Genomic DNA, 16,269 nt, shown 5'->3' with positions numbered 1-16,269 from the left:
TCTCGTCCAACCCCGATGTTTCTGTAATTCTGTGATTCTAACGGGAGGGGCACCGAACCTGAACGGGCTCCGAGAACCGACTCTGAGCCTGGGCCTCGAACCCGCGGCCCCGGACGTGACGCGCGGGGCGCAGGCGGATCCCGCCTCCGCTCCCCAGCCCGCGCACGGGGGCCGAGGCGGAGGAAGTCTGGTCCCGCCGACGCTCCGTCGCGCCCGCTGCCGCCATCTTGTGCGGGAGGAGGCGGCAGTAGCAGCAGCAGAGGCAGCAGCAGCGCGGAGGAGCCGCGGCCGCGCCTCCCGCCCGCCTCCTTACCTCGCTCCCTGCTTCCCTCCTTCCCGGCCCCGCCGTCCCGCTGCCGCGGCGCCATGTCTGCCGAGAGCTCCGAGCCCGCCTCGGCCGAGGAGCAGAAGGTGGGTGGCCGGGCCGAGGAGCACAAGGAGCCCCGCGGGGCTTCCCCAGCCTCCATCGGCGCGGCCGGGCCTTTCCCTCCCTCGGCCCGGGGAGCCCCGCGGGCCGCAGCGTCTCCCGGGCCCGGCCGCCCCTCCGAGCACCGCCTGCCCGGGCTGTCCGAGCGCAGCAGGGCCGGGCGGCGCCCCCCGGGCCCGCGGCCGTGCGGGGCTAGAGGCGGAGGAGCCGCGGCACCCCGATGGCTCGGATGGAGCGGGTGTTCCCCGGCCCAGCGGCGCGGCCTGGCCGGGCCCATGGCGCTCCCGCGCTCGTTCTCCGGCCTCGGCCCCGCTCCCTCCGGGTGTTCCGCGGGCCGCGCCGTCCTGCGCGACGGCCTTCGGCTCACGATCGCAATGGCCGGATGGACACCAGCCATAATCCAGCAGGCTAAACGTTTGTTTCACCTCTAAAAAATGTTCAGCTTTTAATGTAATCAATTCAGGAGCGGAAATACCCAAGTCACAACGACCGTGACCTGTGCTAGTTAAAGCTTTTAGAAAGAATAACTGGCTGGGTTATCTTGTGTCCCTCTTATGTCATCTCTAACTAATATTCGTGTCATTTCTCAAGTGGGATTTGGTTTCATAGATGGCTGTGCTGTGACTTTAAGAAGCCGTTTGTTTTTTAGTCGTGTCATTGCCGTGGGAGCCCGGTTGCAATCCCCGCGGCTATGATCCGGAGAAGTTACGAAACACAAGTACTGCTTTGAAGGACGCTAAAAGAAAAAGCTTGATCTACATCAGCTGTTAAGTTTTTGTTTAATAATTTACAATTTGTAATATGAGTTAGTCGCACAGGTAGAGCTTTGGGGGTTGATATGGAATGATACCTTCTCAATAGGTGCAGTAATCAGAACCAGCTTCTTGTCAGGTCTGTAATCTGCTCTTAAATAGGTGTGTTCTGCAGCGTGACTGAACGTTCATGCTAGGTAGGCTGCTGAAGGGATACTGTTCCTGTTCAAAGCCTATAAAAATAAGTTCCTGGCCTATGCAGCACGCCTAGAATAGCTCTGTAATAAGAGCATAGTTAAACATGTGGCAGCAAGTTTATTGTAATGCCTTCTAGGGTGTTCTGATGAAGTCAGGTGATTGGAGCTGATTTTCCTAACCAACTTTCAGACTGAAGTCTTGAAATGTCATGTTTATGCACTGCTTGGAGAAACTACCTTTTACTTGAGAGATGGGAGGTCCTTGCTGGTCTCCTAATTTAGTTTTATTCTGGCAAAGTGTTCAAGAAAAATTATATAACATCAATAAAATAAAACTTTGCTTTCTCTGAGTTTATGTCCTAGTCTGATACTGTGGTATCAGTGCTGTTATGACGTTGCAATATTAACCTCCACTAAAACGATTTGTCTGGGTAGGCAAAACTGAGCATTCACTCGGTTAATGCTTAGCTCTGAAACACTTACATAAACAACCCATTTTGCAGTACTTATTCATGTGTATGCTTCAAAAAGATGATGCCCCTAAATAAACTTTGAGGCAGTGTTTTTATGATCAGAGCTTTTTTCTAAACTTTCTGACGTGCTGTAAGAAGCTTGGGCTGAACGAGAAAGGTTTTTAGCTACAGTGATACAAACTGAAAATCTGCCAGAGACCAGCATTTCCTGTTCTTGGTGTGAAAACTCAGGACAGTGGCAGGGGGAGGTTCAGAAACAAAGAAACTTTGGACATAGGAGAATGTATGTTTGGTTGGCTCTTTTCGCCTTAAGAGCCTGTATTTTTCAGGAAACTCTTAGAGGTGGTGCATTTTGTTGAGTTGGTTTTTGCCATATCAGTTTGCTGTATGGTTGTGTTGTTGCCATGTTTTTCCCATTTTCTGCTTTGCATTTTGTTTGATATCTTCTGCCAAAGATGAGCCATTTATAACAGAGTTCTTAAAGGCTGCTGGCTGGTTTTTTAGTCATGCAGGTGACTTGTCCAGCAGATACAGAACTTTATGCTGCTATAACCTGTGTGAAGATTAAAAGCAAAAGCTGTCTTTAAGTGAGTTAGGTAACAACTGCCTTCCTGGTAGATCATTTTAATGACTTCATGAGCTGTGTCAGGTTCCTGTAGAGAACTAAAATTATAACTTTTGTGTGGTTGTCACTTGGAAGAACAGCGTGGTATATCTTGATTTCTGCCCACTCCCCAGTCATTTGTTAGTCACTTGGTTGTTGCTTCTGTAATTCAAGGGGGAATGTTCTGAATGTAGGAGTGGCTTGGACTAAAGTCTTTGGGGCTCAGCAGCACATCTCTGAGAGTGCTCAGTACCATTTAGTCCTCAGAAGAACATAAGATCAGGACGTGCAGGCAGTGATCTTCCCAAGAAAACTCTCCGAGGTCTCAGCAATCTGGTTTAGGCTTCTGAGCTGCAAATGAACACATCGAATTGTTTTCTGAATCTAAATTCTTGGCGCTCCCTGTATCCTTCAGCAAGGAGTTCTGCACCTTAACTGTATTTTACGTGAAGAACCGTTGTCTTAAATATTTTTTGAACCTGCTGTCAGCTGGTTTTGTTTGACACCCCAAGTCGTGGTATTGAAATTCTTTAATTTGTGTTCTGTGGGTTTTTGAGTCTTAGTTGTTGTTGGTCATCAAGAAGAAGCGGCCGTGCTCTGTATCCTTTTGAGCTGCATTGATGCATAACACGATGTTTTTGTTTGGATTGCCTGCTGTGCCATAATTTGTCAGCCCTGTGAGTTTGCATAAATGTCTCCTTTGATGCACTGTGAATACATATTTATATAAGCTATTTATTGTTGGTCCTCTTGTCTTAAAAAATATGTCCTTTTGGCTTTTAGTGTGGCAAAATGTGCCCCCTCAAATACTTTGTCTGTTGGCTCAGCAGTGAGTACCCAGTGATTCAGCATTAGGTGTTCAAAGTGTTGAGCTGAAAGGATTACTTTTGAGCAAATCCAGGCTGTGGTGGCATTCTGATGAACCACGATGGGGAGAGCAGCTGCTGGGTGATCTTTGTAACGCATGAGAACCCTGGGCTTGGCTAGTGTGATATTGCCTAGTGAGAAATGGCATAGGTCTATGCTCAGTAGTGTCAGGGAAACTTTGCCCTTTATTTTATATGTTTGGATTTTGCTAGCTGCATTTTCATCTAATAAAAAGCATTGGTTCCTGTTGTCACTGTAGTTTCTATTTAATTGCTATGAGAGTTTCTGGTTTTTCCTTGGGAGAACTGTTAATTCGATTTCCTGTTGTATTGTCCAAAGCTGTCCTTGAGGTGTTTTGTCCAAATGGAGAAACTAGAAAATTTTATATTCTAAATCTGTCTTTGTTTCTGAGGCACCTTACCAGAACGATGTTGAATCTTTCATAATCTGGAGCAGTTTATAAGAGATAGAGAAAAGCACCTAGGGATAGGGGTGTGTGGTGGTGGCTCTTTTTCTTCTTCATTTCTGGCTTAAGTAGCTCTCTGCTCCCCGTGTCCCTGTCCTCCTGCTGCTGTGTTAACACACCTGTTTGTGCAGGTGCCTGGTCATCCAGGCTGTGCAAACCCATCCAAACAAACAGCCCAACAAGGGGATAAGGAAAAAAGTTATAAATGGTCATTTTTCTGTTGGATTTGTTTCTGTAAAGCCTAACTGGGGAGTAGAGGCAGTCATGCTGATAGATGCAATGCAAAGGATGATGACAGGCATGGAAAAGAGTATGAAGGGGCTGCCTGAGCAGCTCTAAGTGGACATGAAATCTTAATCATAGATTAATGAAGCCCTCCTGATTTCAATGGCAATTCTTACTTGCTGCCTGAAAGTCTTTCTGTGACTTAGGTGATAATAACAATTCTGTGCTACTGCAGTCATTATATATTTTATAATGTGCAAATCATTATATATTTTCTCTGAACCAGGAATGGTTTAATGGTTTAATGGTTTTCCTTAAAAAAAAAAAAAAAAAAAAAAAAAAAGGCTGTGGCCAAATTTTGGAAAAAACAGACCAAGAATTTTGAATGAAAGATATTTTAGAAACCATTCGATAAAATAAATTGTACTTCATACATTAAATTGCTACATGAACATGGAACAGATGAGTGTGGACTAGAGGCCAGTGAACAAATTGCAGTTTTGCCAAATGAATATCTCTAAATTATTATTTTGAGCATCCATGTTTTACAGTATGCTCATAAACTAGGCATTTTATTTTACACAAATGCACTACCCAACTGTCTTCAACCTCATAATTTCAGGGTAATTATAGGCATGTATAGAGAAACACAGTATTGCTATTAATGTAACAGCAGGCATGTTTTTGAGACTGTTTCACAGTGAATATCAACACATTAGGCTGGAGCAGCCCTGCAGATCAGTGTGGCAGTGCAAGTGCCAATCTGCCTGTGCAACTAAATGATGAAACAGGCATTTGGAAAAAAATCCTGTGGTTTTTGTTCACAATTCAGTATTTGTTCTTAGTGGACCCCTTAAAATGAAAGAGTTTTGTTTGAGTTTTTTTTTATTCAAGATTGAATAATTCAAATTGCTTTTTTCTTTGAGAGGGAAGTGTGCACATCTTCAGCATCTCCAGGAAAGGTGTCTAAAATGGGAGGCTGAACTCCTACAGTTGCTGTCAGCATCTGAGAAAGAATGTATGAAAATGTCTAATCAGATAATTGTTATGCTCACTTGGTAGCAGCAATGGGCATGTGGGTGTATTACCTGCAGAGCTATTCTGCATAAATATACATCGTTGTGTGTTTCACTTACAGTATCACTCACTGTCTTTCAGGAGATGGAGGATAAGGTGTTAAGTCCAGAAAAAGCTGAAGAAGCAAAATTGAAAGCAAGATATCCTCATCTGGGCCAGAAGCCAGGAGGCTCAGACTTCTTGAGGAAGAGGCTTCAAAAAGGAGTAAGTTCTTTGTTGTCCACAGGGTAAAGACAAAAAAATCCAAAATTCCTGTATCTGTGATTTTTTTTTTTCCTGCTCCACGGGCCTTTGCATGGTTAAGGAGTCCTAAGAACCTTAAATTTTGAGAAAGCAGGAGGAAGAGAAATTTGTCTCTGCACAACAAATGCCAGGTTGGCAGGATAACTGTTTACAGCATCTGTACCTCAACCACACTTGTTAAAAAAAAATTAAGCTTAGAAGCTGCTGTGATAGACTTGAAAAAAACTTTATGCTAAACACCAATGGTTAGGACCTCCTCCTTATTTTGTAGTGATTTTATCCTGCCCATTCTTATGCCCCCAAAATCGATGTTCACTCCTTTTATCCATGTTTCTGGCACATGAAAGCTTGTCTTCTGTTAGGCCAGGCATTATCTGACATTAGTGGTTTGACAGTGGTTGTGTAATTCTGGATATACACCCAGACCCAAAAATAAGGACAGAAGAATGAAGAGTGAGTTAATATTTTAGTATTGTTCCACATCTAACCAATGTCTCTTCTTAGCTATTTGACTGGGGTTTTTTTAGTTTAATTATTCATAGAGTGATTATGTAATGCCTTTCAGGCATGCTAGGACTCTGTTCTTGTAATAATCCTGGTATGTCACTGCTTCTGGTGGTGCTTTCATTGCTGTCACACCGTTGTCACTATTGTCTAGGCCTTCTCAGTACACACAACGATTCCAGGTATAAATCCTTCACAAACCAGCTGGTGGAGTTCAGTGCTGATCTAATTCTGTGCTATCTGCTAACATCTGTTGGAAATTGTTACTGTTGGCAGGTGTTTTGGATAATCTTTGTCCCATAAGTTGGGAGATACAAAGCAGAGTTAATGGCTGCTGGGCCTGGGCAGGTGGTAGATGAGTTGACTCCCTCTGAGTTACACTGCTGTGTGGCCAAAGGCAGCCTAAATGAGACTTCACTGCGTTCAGGGTATGTGTAGACACAGAAGGAGTGGTAAGTTTGTATTGTGATGATATCTTAGGAAAACAGGCCAGCATTCAGTCAGTAAAGATTGATAACCATAAAGGAATTGTGGCTGCTCGCACTTGGTGCAAATGTGAGAGAATCTCACTACCAGCAATAACAGCCTGTACAATATCTTCATCTTAATTATACACATTGAATGCAAAGGCTCTTGTAGCATGTACTGTCAGATTTGAGCACAGACAGATCCTTGGCCATCTTAATTGACTTTTGCTACTCTCATGAAAGATGGCATAAACTTGTGGATTCCAATTCATAAAGGTCTCCTGCAGTTCCTGATGTGGTGATAAGAACTTTATTATTTTGATTTAGTGTGCTCAGTGTCTTAAATGGGGTGGGGGGGGGTGGTGTAGTTTGGGCTGCCTGCACTGATGGGAGTTAAAATAGAGTGAGGATAGTGTATGTGCCATCAGATACTGTTTCTGACAGGAAGACCCCTGGACAGACCTAGTTGTTTTTGAAAGGGATGATCAAATTCAGGCCATCTGTGAGAAGCTAGAATAAATCAGGAAAGTACAGGAATAAGTTAAAGGAAGAAATGGATTTATATTCTAAACCATGAGAGATGGTGGGTTTTCTCAGATATTCTTCTGTGTCAGCTGTAGCCCAAATCATCATCAGTTTGGCAACCAGGACACTTTCTGCCAGGTCATATTTGCTGTCCAGAAATGTTCTGCATTTGATGCACACACCATTACTAGCACACTCTCTCTGGAATACTGGTAGATGAGAACAGTACTACATGCTCTTGTGGAAGGATTCTCTTTGGAACTGTTAGACAGAAAGATATCTGCTGACAGCTGTATCACATCTGAGGATCAAATGGTTCTGTTATTACCTAGTTGTTGAAAAGTTTCTTTTGGTTGCTTGAGTCTTAAAGGGCAAAATGGGAAAGCCTTTTTCCAAATCAGATTATGTTTTACCTTGAGGCCTAGGCTGCAGAAGTAGTGCTAGAACATTTTGGTGTAAATAGGGATTGCACCACCAAAAGGATTGTTCTGGGAAGGTTTATAAATAAAAGTGTGTGATTCAGATGTACGACGGTCTATGGGAGAGATAGATCAGGTAACTTCAGGGCTCTGCCAGGGAACATTTAAAGTCAGTTCAAATTACTTCTGTCTAGCAACTGCTGCTGCTGAGCATTTTGCAGCTGGTTAGTACTAATGTAGAATCAAGGCTGTGGTGGCAGTGTGCTGCCCAGAAGCACTTGGACATGGCAGGTCATGATGGCTGTTGTTCAGCTGGCTGAGGACTAAGCCTATACAAATCAAACTGGGTGGTCTATCTTCAGAGATGCTCGTGATTGTAAGCATCAATTAGTGGTGTAAGTCTTAGTCCTAAGTCTAATTTTTTTGCCTCATACAAAATCTGTTCAAAATCATGGATTATGAGTATCTGAGTGGTAGACCTCATGGTGAGATGTAAAAACAATGCAACTTTTCCTGCAAAATGTGTCAGAGAGCAGTTGAAGAATTGGATGAAATTCCATGTCTCATTTTATCATGGTGTGGATAAATAACACTCATTTGGCTTTGACATGCATAGATAATTTAATATTTTGAGAAATCTGGCTACTCCTAAAGGTAGTGCTAATAAAAACTTGATGATATATTAAGGAACACTGTTTTTCAACTAGGAATTTAAAACTTAATTTACTTTTCTATTCGGAAAAAAATGGAATGGGGGATAATAATTTCCTTGACCTAGTGCTTTTTAGAAGGACTGTACAGTAGATTTGACTTTGCTAAATAATTGGTTTGAGAACTTTAGGGATTACAGTTTCACTGTTACAATTTGTAAAGAGAAGAGGTTTTCTTATTAGCATGCACTTTCATGCTACTCTGATCTCTGGTGTGATAGAGCAGGCTCTGTTCTCCAGTTTTAATTTGTGCATTGTTTGGTTATTGTGTGTAGCAGAACTTGTTCATTGCAACAAAATTTGCAAAGCCCAAGGTTTCAGTAGTGGGAGATGAGCTTTTGAGAAATCCAAGGCAAAAATAATGTTCAGATTCTTGTTCACAGTAATGTTCACAATGATGTTAGGAGTTCAGCTACCTGTGCTTACTAGTCTTGACCTTTTTTTAAGCAACGCAGAGCTACTTTGGTGAATCACAGAGATTTTGCAACTTTTTAATATCTGAAATATCTATTAAAGAATGTAATTTGGTGTATACATCTGATAAGATTTCAGGCTTTTAAATGTATGTGTTTTGTCTTCTAGCAAAAATACTTTGATTCTGGTGACTACAACATGGCTAAAGCAAAGATGAAGAATAAGCAACTGCCTACTGCAGCTCCTGACAAGACAGAAGTCACTGGTGACCATATTCCTACTCCACAGGATCTTCCTCAGCGGAAACCATCTCTTGTTGCTAGCAAGCTGGCTGGCTGACGAGAGCAGCTGAACTGCATGATTATTCTCATTCCTGTTATTTCTCCTTAATAGTTATTTCTCACCCTCACATCCCCCTTTTTCTTTCTTACACTAAGTCATGAGACTGACAGCTTTGCAGGTAGCGATAGCATGTGCTGCTATTGTAAGGGAATACTGTTAAGAGTAAAACGTAGTATTTGGTCTAGTTGAGAACAATGCACTGATTAAAAAGGACAAGTTTGGTTAGAGCAATGTAATCTACTTGAAAATGTACATATTGCCCATTTCCTAGTGTAGGACTGGTTCCAGCAAGTGACATTGCAAGTTTTACAACTTCTAATGTTTCTGCTTTTGTTATTTCATCTTAATTACAGCATATTTGTATTTAATATAACCTCCAGTTGTGTTGGGTTTTTCTTCCGTGTTTGGGTTTGTTGTCTAAAATAGAGGTTTAGACCACAAGTTGCTAGATGGTAAAGCATGTATAAAAACAAAGACAGGGCTCTGATTGAATTTTGTTTCTGCTTTTGAACTTGAACGGCCTTAAACCTGTTTCAGCTTTAACAATAGAGTTTTTACTTGGGCAATATTTGCCCATCCTGGTGTAACTCTTGTGAACCTAGTGCTTATTGACAACTGCCTGTTGAAGCTGGTATTCTTTTCAGTTCTGTAGCTTAGGACACACTTTTGTTGAAGATGTGGATGAAGTGTGCATGTGCATAGACTGTTGAATTCACTCTTGTGCCATTTTTTGTAAATACAATAGTTTTGCACAACCTTTTGCAAACGTCTATTAGTTTTACGTTTTAAAAAGCAGACAATGTGCCAATCAAAGCACAAGTGATTCTGTATCTTTCAAAGTCTTGTCCTGAAACTAAGAGCCCAGAATCTTGCTACTGAAAGTAAAAATTGTATACCTGAAATTTGTGAAACACATTTACACTTGACTCAACCTTAGGCTTTTGCAGTTGTATGTTTTGTTTCACAACAATATCCAGCATTCAAGTATAAATTTGGAATTTGTACCTATATTTGCAGGCAAGTGCCCTTTCTGTTCAGCAGTTGTTTAAGCTTTTAAAGCAGAAATGCTCTGTCTGTTGGCATGGAATATGGCTAAGTGTATTGTTGTAGAGAGTTCCCTGTGTGGCAAACACCAAATTTAGGCTCACTAACGTTTGATATGCAATTGGCTTTGAGCTACTTTGGCCTTCTGGAAGCAGAAGGATATATTTTTTTTTCCCTTGGACTCCTGAAGAGGTAGTAAATGGTTTTCTTTTCTTCGTTGTATAGCAGCTCCTCATTGGCCTTGTGGAAACAAATATCTGGAAAGGTATTTCTATTATGACTTACTGAGAAATAGGTAACTTTTCATAGCAGAAAATAGGATTGAACTCCAGTTCATGCTTATGATGAAGGTTGTAAGTACTAGATAGAAAAAACACATAGTTGGTGTTAGTTAGGTGAGTTGATGGATTTAAAACATGTTAGTTCAAGGAAATCAGAATATTGAAAGTGGAGTATGATCCATAATATAATTGATTTTCATATAGGTAGTCACAGCCTTCACAGTCTTTGGGAGAACAAGAAATTCTTTTAAAAGATTCGTTACTGAATGCTTTTTTCTTTTAAAAATAGTTTGGATGCAGCCTGTTAGAAACAAAGCACCAATGTGAGTATCACAAGACAGAACGCTTAAAGATGCATGTTTTTAGAAGCTTGTACTTTGTGCTGACATATTCAGAAAGGTCTTAGGGTATAAAGGACTGCTAGTCAATACAATGCTGGCCCATATCTTCTGCAGTGCTCTCTTCTAGAGGCAAACAAAATGGTCAAGAGAAATTGAATAGTCTTTATTTGGTCCTGTTTCGGTCAGAACGTAGTGTCTATGTCACATTTTTGATTCAGAGAAGCAATTCCAGAGAATTTCAAAATTGCCAGCCTGATTCTTTTCAAGTCTGTATAGCCCTGTTTCAGTAGTTACATGGGCTTTGTCAAGACTGTCCTTATTCCTTATCCTCCACTAGTATTACCAATAATTTGTGGTTTTTGCAGAACAGTTTGAAGAAATGGACCTACTTGACTTCTTTAAGAAATTAGGCTGGAAGAATAACAAGGGAACTGGAAATATAGAAGCAAGCTGCTTTTTATAAATGTTTGTTCTAATGTGAAAATCCTTCTTTATTTTTCTATGTATAAATGAAATTGAAACTTAACAATAGGATTGGGCCTGAAACAAATGTTGAACAACTTAAGGTGACTTGCTGTGTATTGTCTGGTGCCACTATTCTGTAGCTCCCCTAAGGTGAGTTCTCTTGATGTTTGGGAAGGTTTAAAAAGATAGCCATTTAAATTTAAACATTCCACTCACTTGGCTACAACTCAGCTTGTCCTGCTGGTTGGACAACACAAGCTCTTCCAGTGCTCACTCAGTGACTTGCAGTTCCTAAGATTACTACAAATTCAGCTATGAATATATTCTCCATGTGTATATTTGAAGTACTGTAATACTAACTAGGTCAGTGACTGATTATGAGCCTTCACATCTGACAGACCTCAGCAGCAGGCACAGCTATTTTGATTCTGTACACTGTATAAAACTTAAGTCCAGTAGTCACTTAACAGGAAATGGAACATGACTGCAGATCGATGCTTACTTTCAGCTTACTCCAGCAAGATAACTCAGCTATCCAAACTGATGTACATAATGTATTATATGAGTTTTACCATTTGATAATTGCCTTTTTCAAAGAAAACCTGTCCACACTGTAGACTGGCAGTCCCTTTCATATCTTGCCTTTAAAGATAGTGTTTAGTTGATAGAGTAGTACTCATGTAGGCTTGTTATAGCAGATAGCACCAACATTTTATTTGAGATAGTTAAGTGGATTAATTACAACTTCACAGATATGTCCCCAGATCTGTAACACCAAAGGCTTCCCTCTCATTGTTCTTGATGTAGTAGGACAGTGTTTGTGTAAAGGCCACAGGAGTACATTTTGTTGGACATATTTACACCCAGTCAAGATGTTAAGGTGATAAAAATGTCAATTGTTCTTTACAAACTTACACGTTGTATAGTATACAGAATAAATTGATTTACTTAGTTTTTATTGCACCATGGAGGTTTGTCTCATCTTTACTGTGTTTTCCTAAACAATACTGGATACTTCAGTATTCTCTGTGGAAAATTTCTAAACCCTAAATCTTGCTACTCTGTATCATTAAAAATATGACTGGGCTTTGGTTTCTAGTATGTTAGACTACAGAATTACTTCAATGTAATCACATTTATATATATTTCAGTGCTTATTTTTCTATTAAGGCAATTAAAGCTTATTGTTTGAAAACTCCGTAACAGATGATTGTTTGGGTACCTTGCACTGAATGAAGGGGATGTCTGGGAACCAGCTTGGTGCAAAGAAGTTTGCATTGCTTTAGACTGTTGGCCTAAATGTGGCCACATTTCCAGAAACCACAATGCTGGAAAAAAGTCCCACTAATTTCCCACTCAGCCTGAGGCTTGGTGCTGATCTTTGCACAGCTTCCAGATCCATGGGGTGTTATTTACAGCGTTAGCTCAGTCCCCAAGGTTACAGTAACACCCTCTGTGCCCTGCATACCTGCATGGTACATGATTGTCTCTTCCTACATATCTCTTGTATTACATTTCAGAGTTCTTAACTGTTCCATCAGTACTGGCTGGGACCAGCCCTGTTTGTTTTCTACAGCTAAAATCTGCAGGCCTGGTCCTTGAGGTGTGAGAATATGGGCTTGGCCAAGAACTCACTGCTCACTCATTGTACAGTGTGACAACAGAATAGGAAGTCCTATGTGAGAAGGGAATTTGTCTGCTACAGTTGAACAGATCACAGATATGAACGGAACACAGATGTAAGAAAAAAGATAGGACAAATGCTTATTAACTGCTGAAAAAAATTGCATAAAAATTCAGTATAAAATTCTACATGTGGACTGTGTCAGTTACATCACCTATACACTGTTATCTGGAACACCCTGGGATCTATGCTCTGAAAAAAATGCCATCTTTTCAAAAAGATGTGCAAGGTAAGAGATGAGGCCTTTTAAAATCTTACCAGTAAATACTTGATGCAGGAGATGCATCTTATTGAAGTAGTCGCTCTGGATACATTGCAAAAAGGTTGTTTCCTGGCAACTTTCAGTGCCCCCAATTCCTGTCCTTAATGGCAGATTTGAAATCCTGGTTTATGCAAATTGTGTCAAATCATAGCATATTTTAGACTCAGATATCTATTTTTTGCTGTGGCTCATAATTACATTTGGCTCCTGAGCTCCAGCTGTGGGTGGCTGAGATCAGTAATCCACAGTCCAGGCAAACTCGTGAAATGAGTCTTTGAATTTAGCATAGATATCCTAAGGAAAGGGTTCAAAATATCAGATGTGAAGCATCACACAGAGGGGAGGTCCAGGTCCTTTCTGAAAACAAAACTGAAATTTCAGTTTGCAGTTCCAGTGTTGCACATGAAAGGTGACCGGTAGCTTTAGTACAGATCTCTCTGGTTTGCCTTGGCAGAGGGATGAAGAGCAGCTATGAAAATGGCTTAGCCAAAACCTCACCCCTGACCTGGACAGTGCTCCCAGGAACCCATTCTGGGCTTTTTACAGCACTGGGAGTGAATGTCCAGAACTGCTGGAGTGAGCCTCCTGCTGTAGGACAGCAACAGCAAGCATGGTTGATAAGTCTGGACATTCTGGCAGAACATGGGAAGGAATGTATTTTTAAAATTCTGTTCACATTATTTTGAACTCTCCCAGCAGAATCAGGTGTTTTTTTAATCTCTATTTTGAGTTTACAAACCTTAGTTTCCTGGCTGTGAAGGCCATATAGCTTGTACCTAATACAAACAACTCTGGGTAAGCTACATATTTTCATCTTGGCTATTTCCTATTTGTGCTTGCTACTTTCTCCATCCCCTTTTTAGAGAGCAGCAATAGAGTCCAGCTAAGCATTTATTGGGAGTGTTTGTTTTGGGAGTCAGGATAGTGTTCTCTCTCTGTTACTAAACTGATGAGTGATTTCTTACCCATTGCTTTCATGGTTCAGTTTCTCTGTGAATAAGTTTGTCTGTTTCTTTGGTAGTTCCAGTTTCGGGGGCAGTGCAGGTTACTACCCACTGAATACACAGCTGAATTCTGAGAGAGGATAAAGAGGCAGAAGCACTTAAGTGGAGAGTGTGGCAAATTTACCTATTTCAAACTTGTTTTGTATTTTGGACCACTTGGACTAGTAGGATGCATTTCCAAGGTGGAAAACAGAAACAGAGAGAGAATAGCTTCAGTTCTGCTGTCAAAAGAACCCTTGACATAACCTGAGCTGTACCAAACAGTCATTAACAAATCATAAAGGAGTTGGGTGTCGTCTTGAGACCTTGCTGGAACATGGACTATCCTTTTCGTTCCCCTTGACATCTATGTTAAACTTCTCAAAGGTGTGCACCTCCATGTCTTGGTGAGAATGGACTTAATTATTGAAGGAACTGGTTTGGGCCCATTTCCCTTCAGTGCCTTCAGTAACGGCTTGAATGACAAATGCAATCCAGCTGTAGGAGCCTGTAAACAATTTGAAGGATAGGATTAGAGTCGGTGCCCGTGAAAGGAAGGGACCGGACGGTTCCCCGAGCCTGGTGGTGCCCGCGGTGCGGAGCCTCCTCCGCGCCTCGAGCAGGAAATTATAAATATCCCTGATGACATAACGAGTAATTTGCTCAGTGTAGGAGAGAAAGAATAAATTGAATTAAAAAAAAAAAAAAAAAAAAGGATGCTAAGGGAGACGAGGAATACCGGTTTTGGCACGAAGCGGGGGGCGCGCAGCCCCACTGCCCGATCCCCCAGGGGTCCGGCAGCGGCAGAGTCCCCGCTCCGCCGGGGCCGCGTCCCGCCCGCCGGTGGGAGGCATCGCCCGCCCCGCGTCCTGCCCGCCGCCGCCGCCGCTCCCACAATGCTCAGAGCCCGCCAGGTAGCAGCAACATGGCGCGGGCCGCCGCCTGAGCATCCTCCTTCTCCTCCTCCTCCTCCTCCTCCTCCTCCTCCCGCCCGCCTCCGCCTCCCGCCGCCGGGCTGCCGCAGAGGGGCCGCCCGCCCGCGCCCTGCGCCATGGCAGCCTCCGAGCTCTACACGAAGGTAGGGCGGCGGCGGGGCCGGGGCTGCGGGGGCGGTGGGGCCGCGGGGCGGGCGCGGCGGGGGCAGCGCGGCCCGGGCGGGCGGCCCGGCGGAGCAGCGGGGGCACGGGCGGGGGCCGGCGCTGCCTTCCCCGGCCCCGGCGGGCCCGCATCCCGGGGACGCGGGGGCCGCTCCCCGCCGCCGCCGAGGGCCGGCCCCGTCGCGGGGAGGGCTTGGCGCCCCGGGCCCGCGGGAACCGCCGTGCCGTGCTGTGCTGTGCCGTGCCGTGCCAAACGCCCTGCCCTGCCCGCCCGGCTCCGCGCTCCGGCAGCGGCGGGGATGCAGCGCGGTGGGGCGGCTCGGTTATCGCCTTCGGGAGCACCGTGCCGCTCCTTGAGGAAAAACGGCTTCTACGACATAAGCGCTTTGCTGTTCAGCTACGCTTTTTGGTGACACTGCACCTTTGGATTATGTTCTTCTGGCAGTCGTTCAGAAGCCCTGCAGTCAGCAGTGATGCGCAGCGTGACTCTCATATGCTCTTTAATCAGACATTTTTCTAATCTTTTTAGTGGTGTGTGTTAGTATCTCATCAGCTTCCGCCTGGAAACAGTTACTGTCCTGCACATCTTGATGGCAAATCCCGCAAATTGAGATGTGGAAACGGTTGTTTTCACCCCTAGCAATGCATTGTTTTCATTGCTCTGCCTTGAGCTAGTGCATAAATCTGAAAAAAAAATGACAGACAACAGGTCTTTAAGGGCAGAAGGGATGGCAGAGGTCACTGGCATTGAGCAGGGCAGTACAGCATGGCAAACTCCAAATACTCCTTTCAAAAGGCTTGCACAGTCGAAGAGTGTTGGTAAGGTCCTTGAGCCACTTAGTGAAATACTCCAGAATTATTCCCAGTCTAGCACTCTGCAGGGCAGGAAAGGAAACAGACCTTTGGTTTTAACATGGATAAGTCACCTTATTTGTAGAGTCCTCTCAGTCAGGTTGGTGGGACAGCGCAGTGACTGCATCAGGACAGATCAAACCGGACAGTCCCTCCACCAGGGACTGCTTGCCTGTGTCTGAGAGTATATTGTGTGGGAGAACTGAGTGTGAGAGGTGAGGTGCATGCCTGCACCCCCAAAAGAATACTAAATGCATTAATGATATGGCACACCTTGGTGTTTTGTATCTCATACAAGAATACCTCTTGGAACTATCCCAAGGGGATGAAATTTACCATTCTGGTCAAGAGAGCAGTAGTACTGCAGAGTTGTGTCCAGGCACCCAACAGACCTTCTCTGTGTAAGGAGTTCTTTTAGAAATGCGGTTTTGATTTCTCCCTCTCTGTTGATGTTCTTCTTATGGAATTAAAATATCTCATAGAGTGTGGATCAGACTACTTGCTTGTTTTCTTTCTTTCTTTTTTTTTTAATTTCCAACTTTGTCTGA

The 16,269-nt window shown here is 43.3% G+C and overlaps 2 protein-coding genes across 3 annotated transcripts in view; both read left to right on the top strand.

Annotated features, from left to right (window-relative positions):
- Positions 1–169: 169 nt before the first annotated feature.
- Positions 170–11,806, top strand: ARPP19 (cAMP regulated phosphoprotein 19). Of its 2 annotated transcripts, none has more exons than XM_030228345.2 (3): positions 170–411; positions 5,170–5,292; positions 8,539–11,806. In XM_030228345.2, the coding sequence occupies exons 1-3, from the start codon at positions 367–369 to the stop codon at positions 8,707–8,709; spliced, it is 339 nt and encodes a 112-aa protein (XP_030084205.1). In that variant the 5' UTR covers positions 170–366; the 3' UTR covers positions 8,710–11,806. The 2 variants fall into 2 exon arrangements, with proteins under 2 accessions (XP_030084205.1, XP_018769395.1); XM_018913850.3 differs by lacking the exon at positions 170–411 and adding an exon at positions 2,800–3,130.
- Positions 11,807–14,747: 2,941 nt separating this feature from the next.
- The window catches only part of MYO5A (myosin VA), a 98,580-nt gene continuing 97,058 nt past the window's right edge, over positions 14,748–16,269 (top strand). Inside the window, exon 1 of the mRNA XM_050978369.1 lies at positions 14,748–14,850. Coding sequence (XP_050834326.1) covers positions 14,824–14,850 — 27 coding nt within the window. The 5' untranslated portion in view covers positions 14,748–14,823. The remainder of the gene's footprint in view (positions 14,851–16,269) is intronic.

This window comes from Serinus canaria, chromosome 10, assembly GCF_022539315.1.
Source record: "Serinus canaria isolate serCan28SL12 chromosome 10, serCan2020, whole genome shotgun sequence".
Classification (NCBI taxonomy): domain Eukaryota; kingdom Metazoa; phylum Chordata; class Aves; order Passeriformes; family Fringillidae; genus Serinus; species Serinus canaria.
This window is presented reverse-complemented; position numbering and strand designations above follow the sequence as displayed.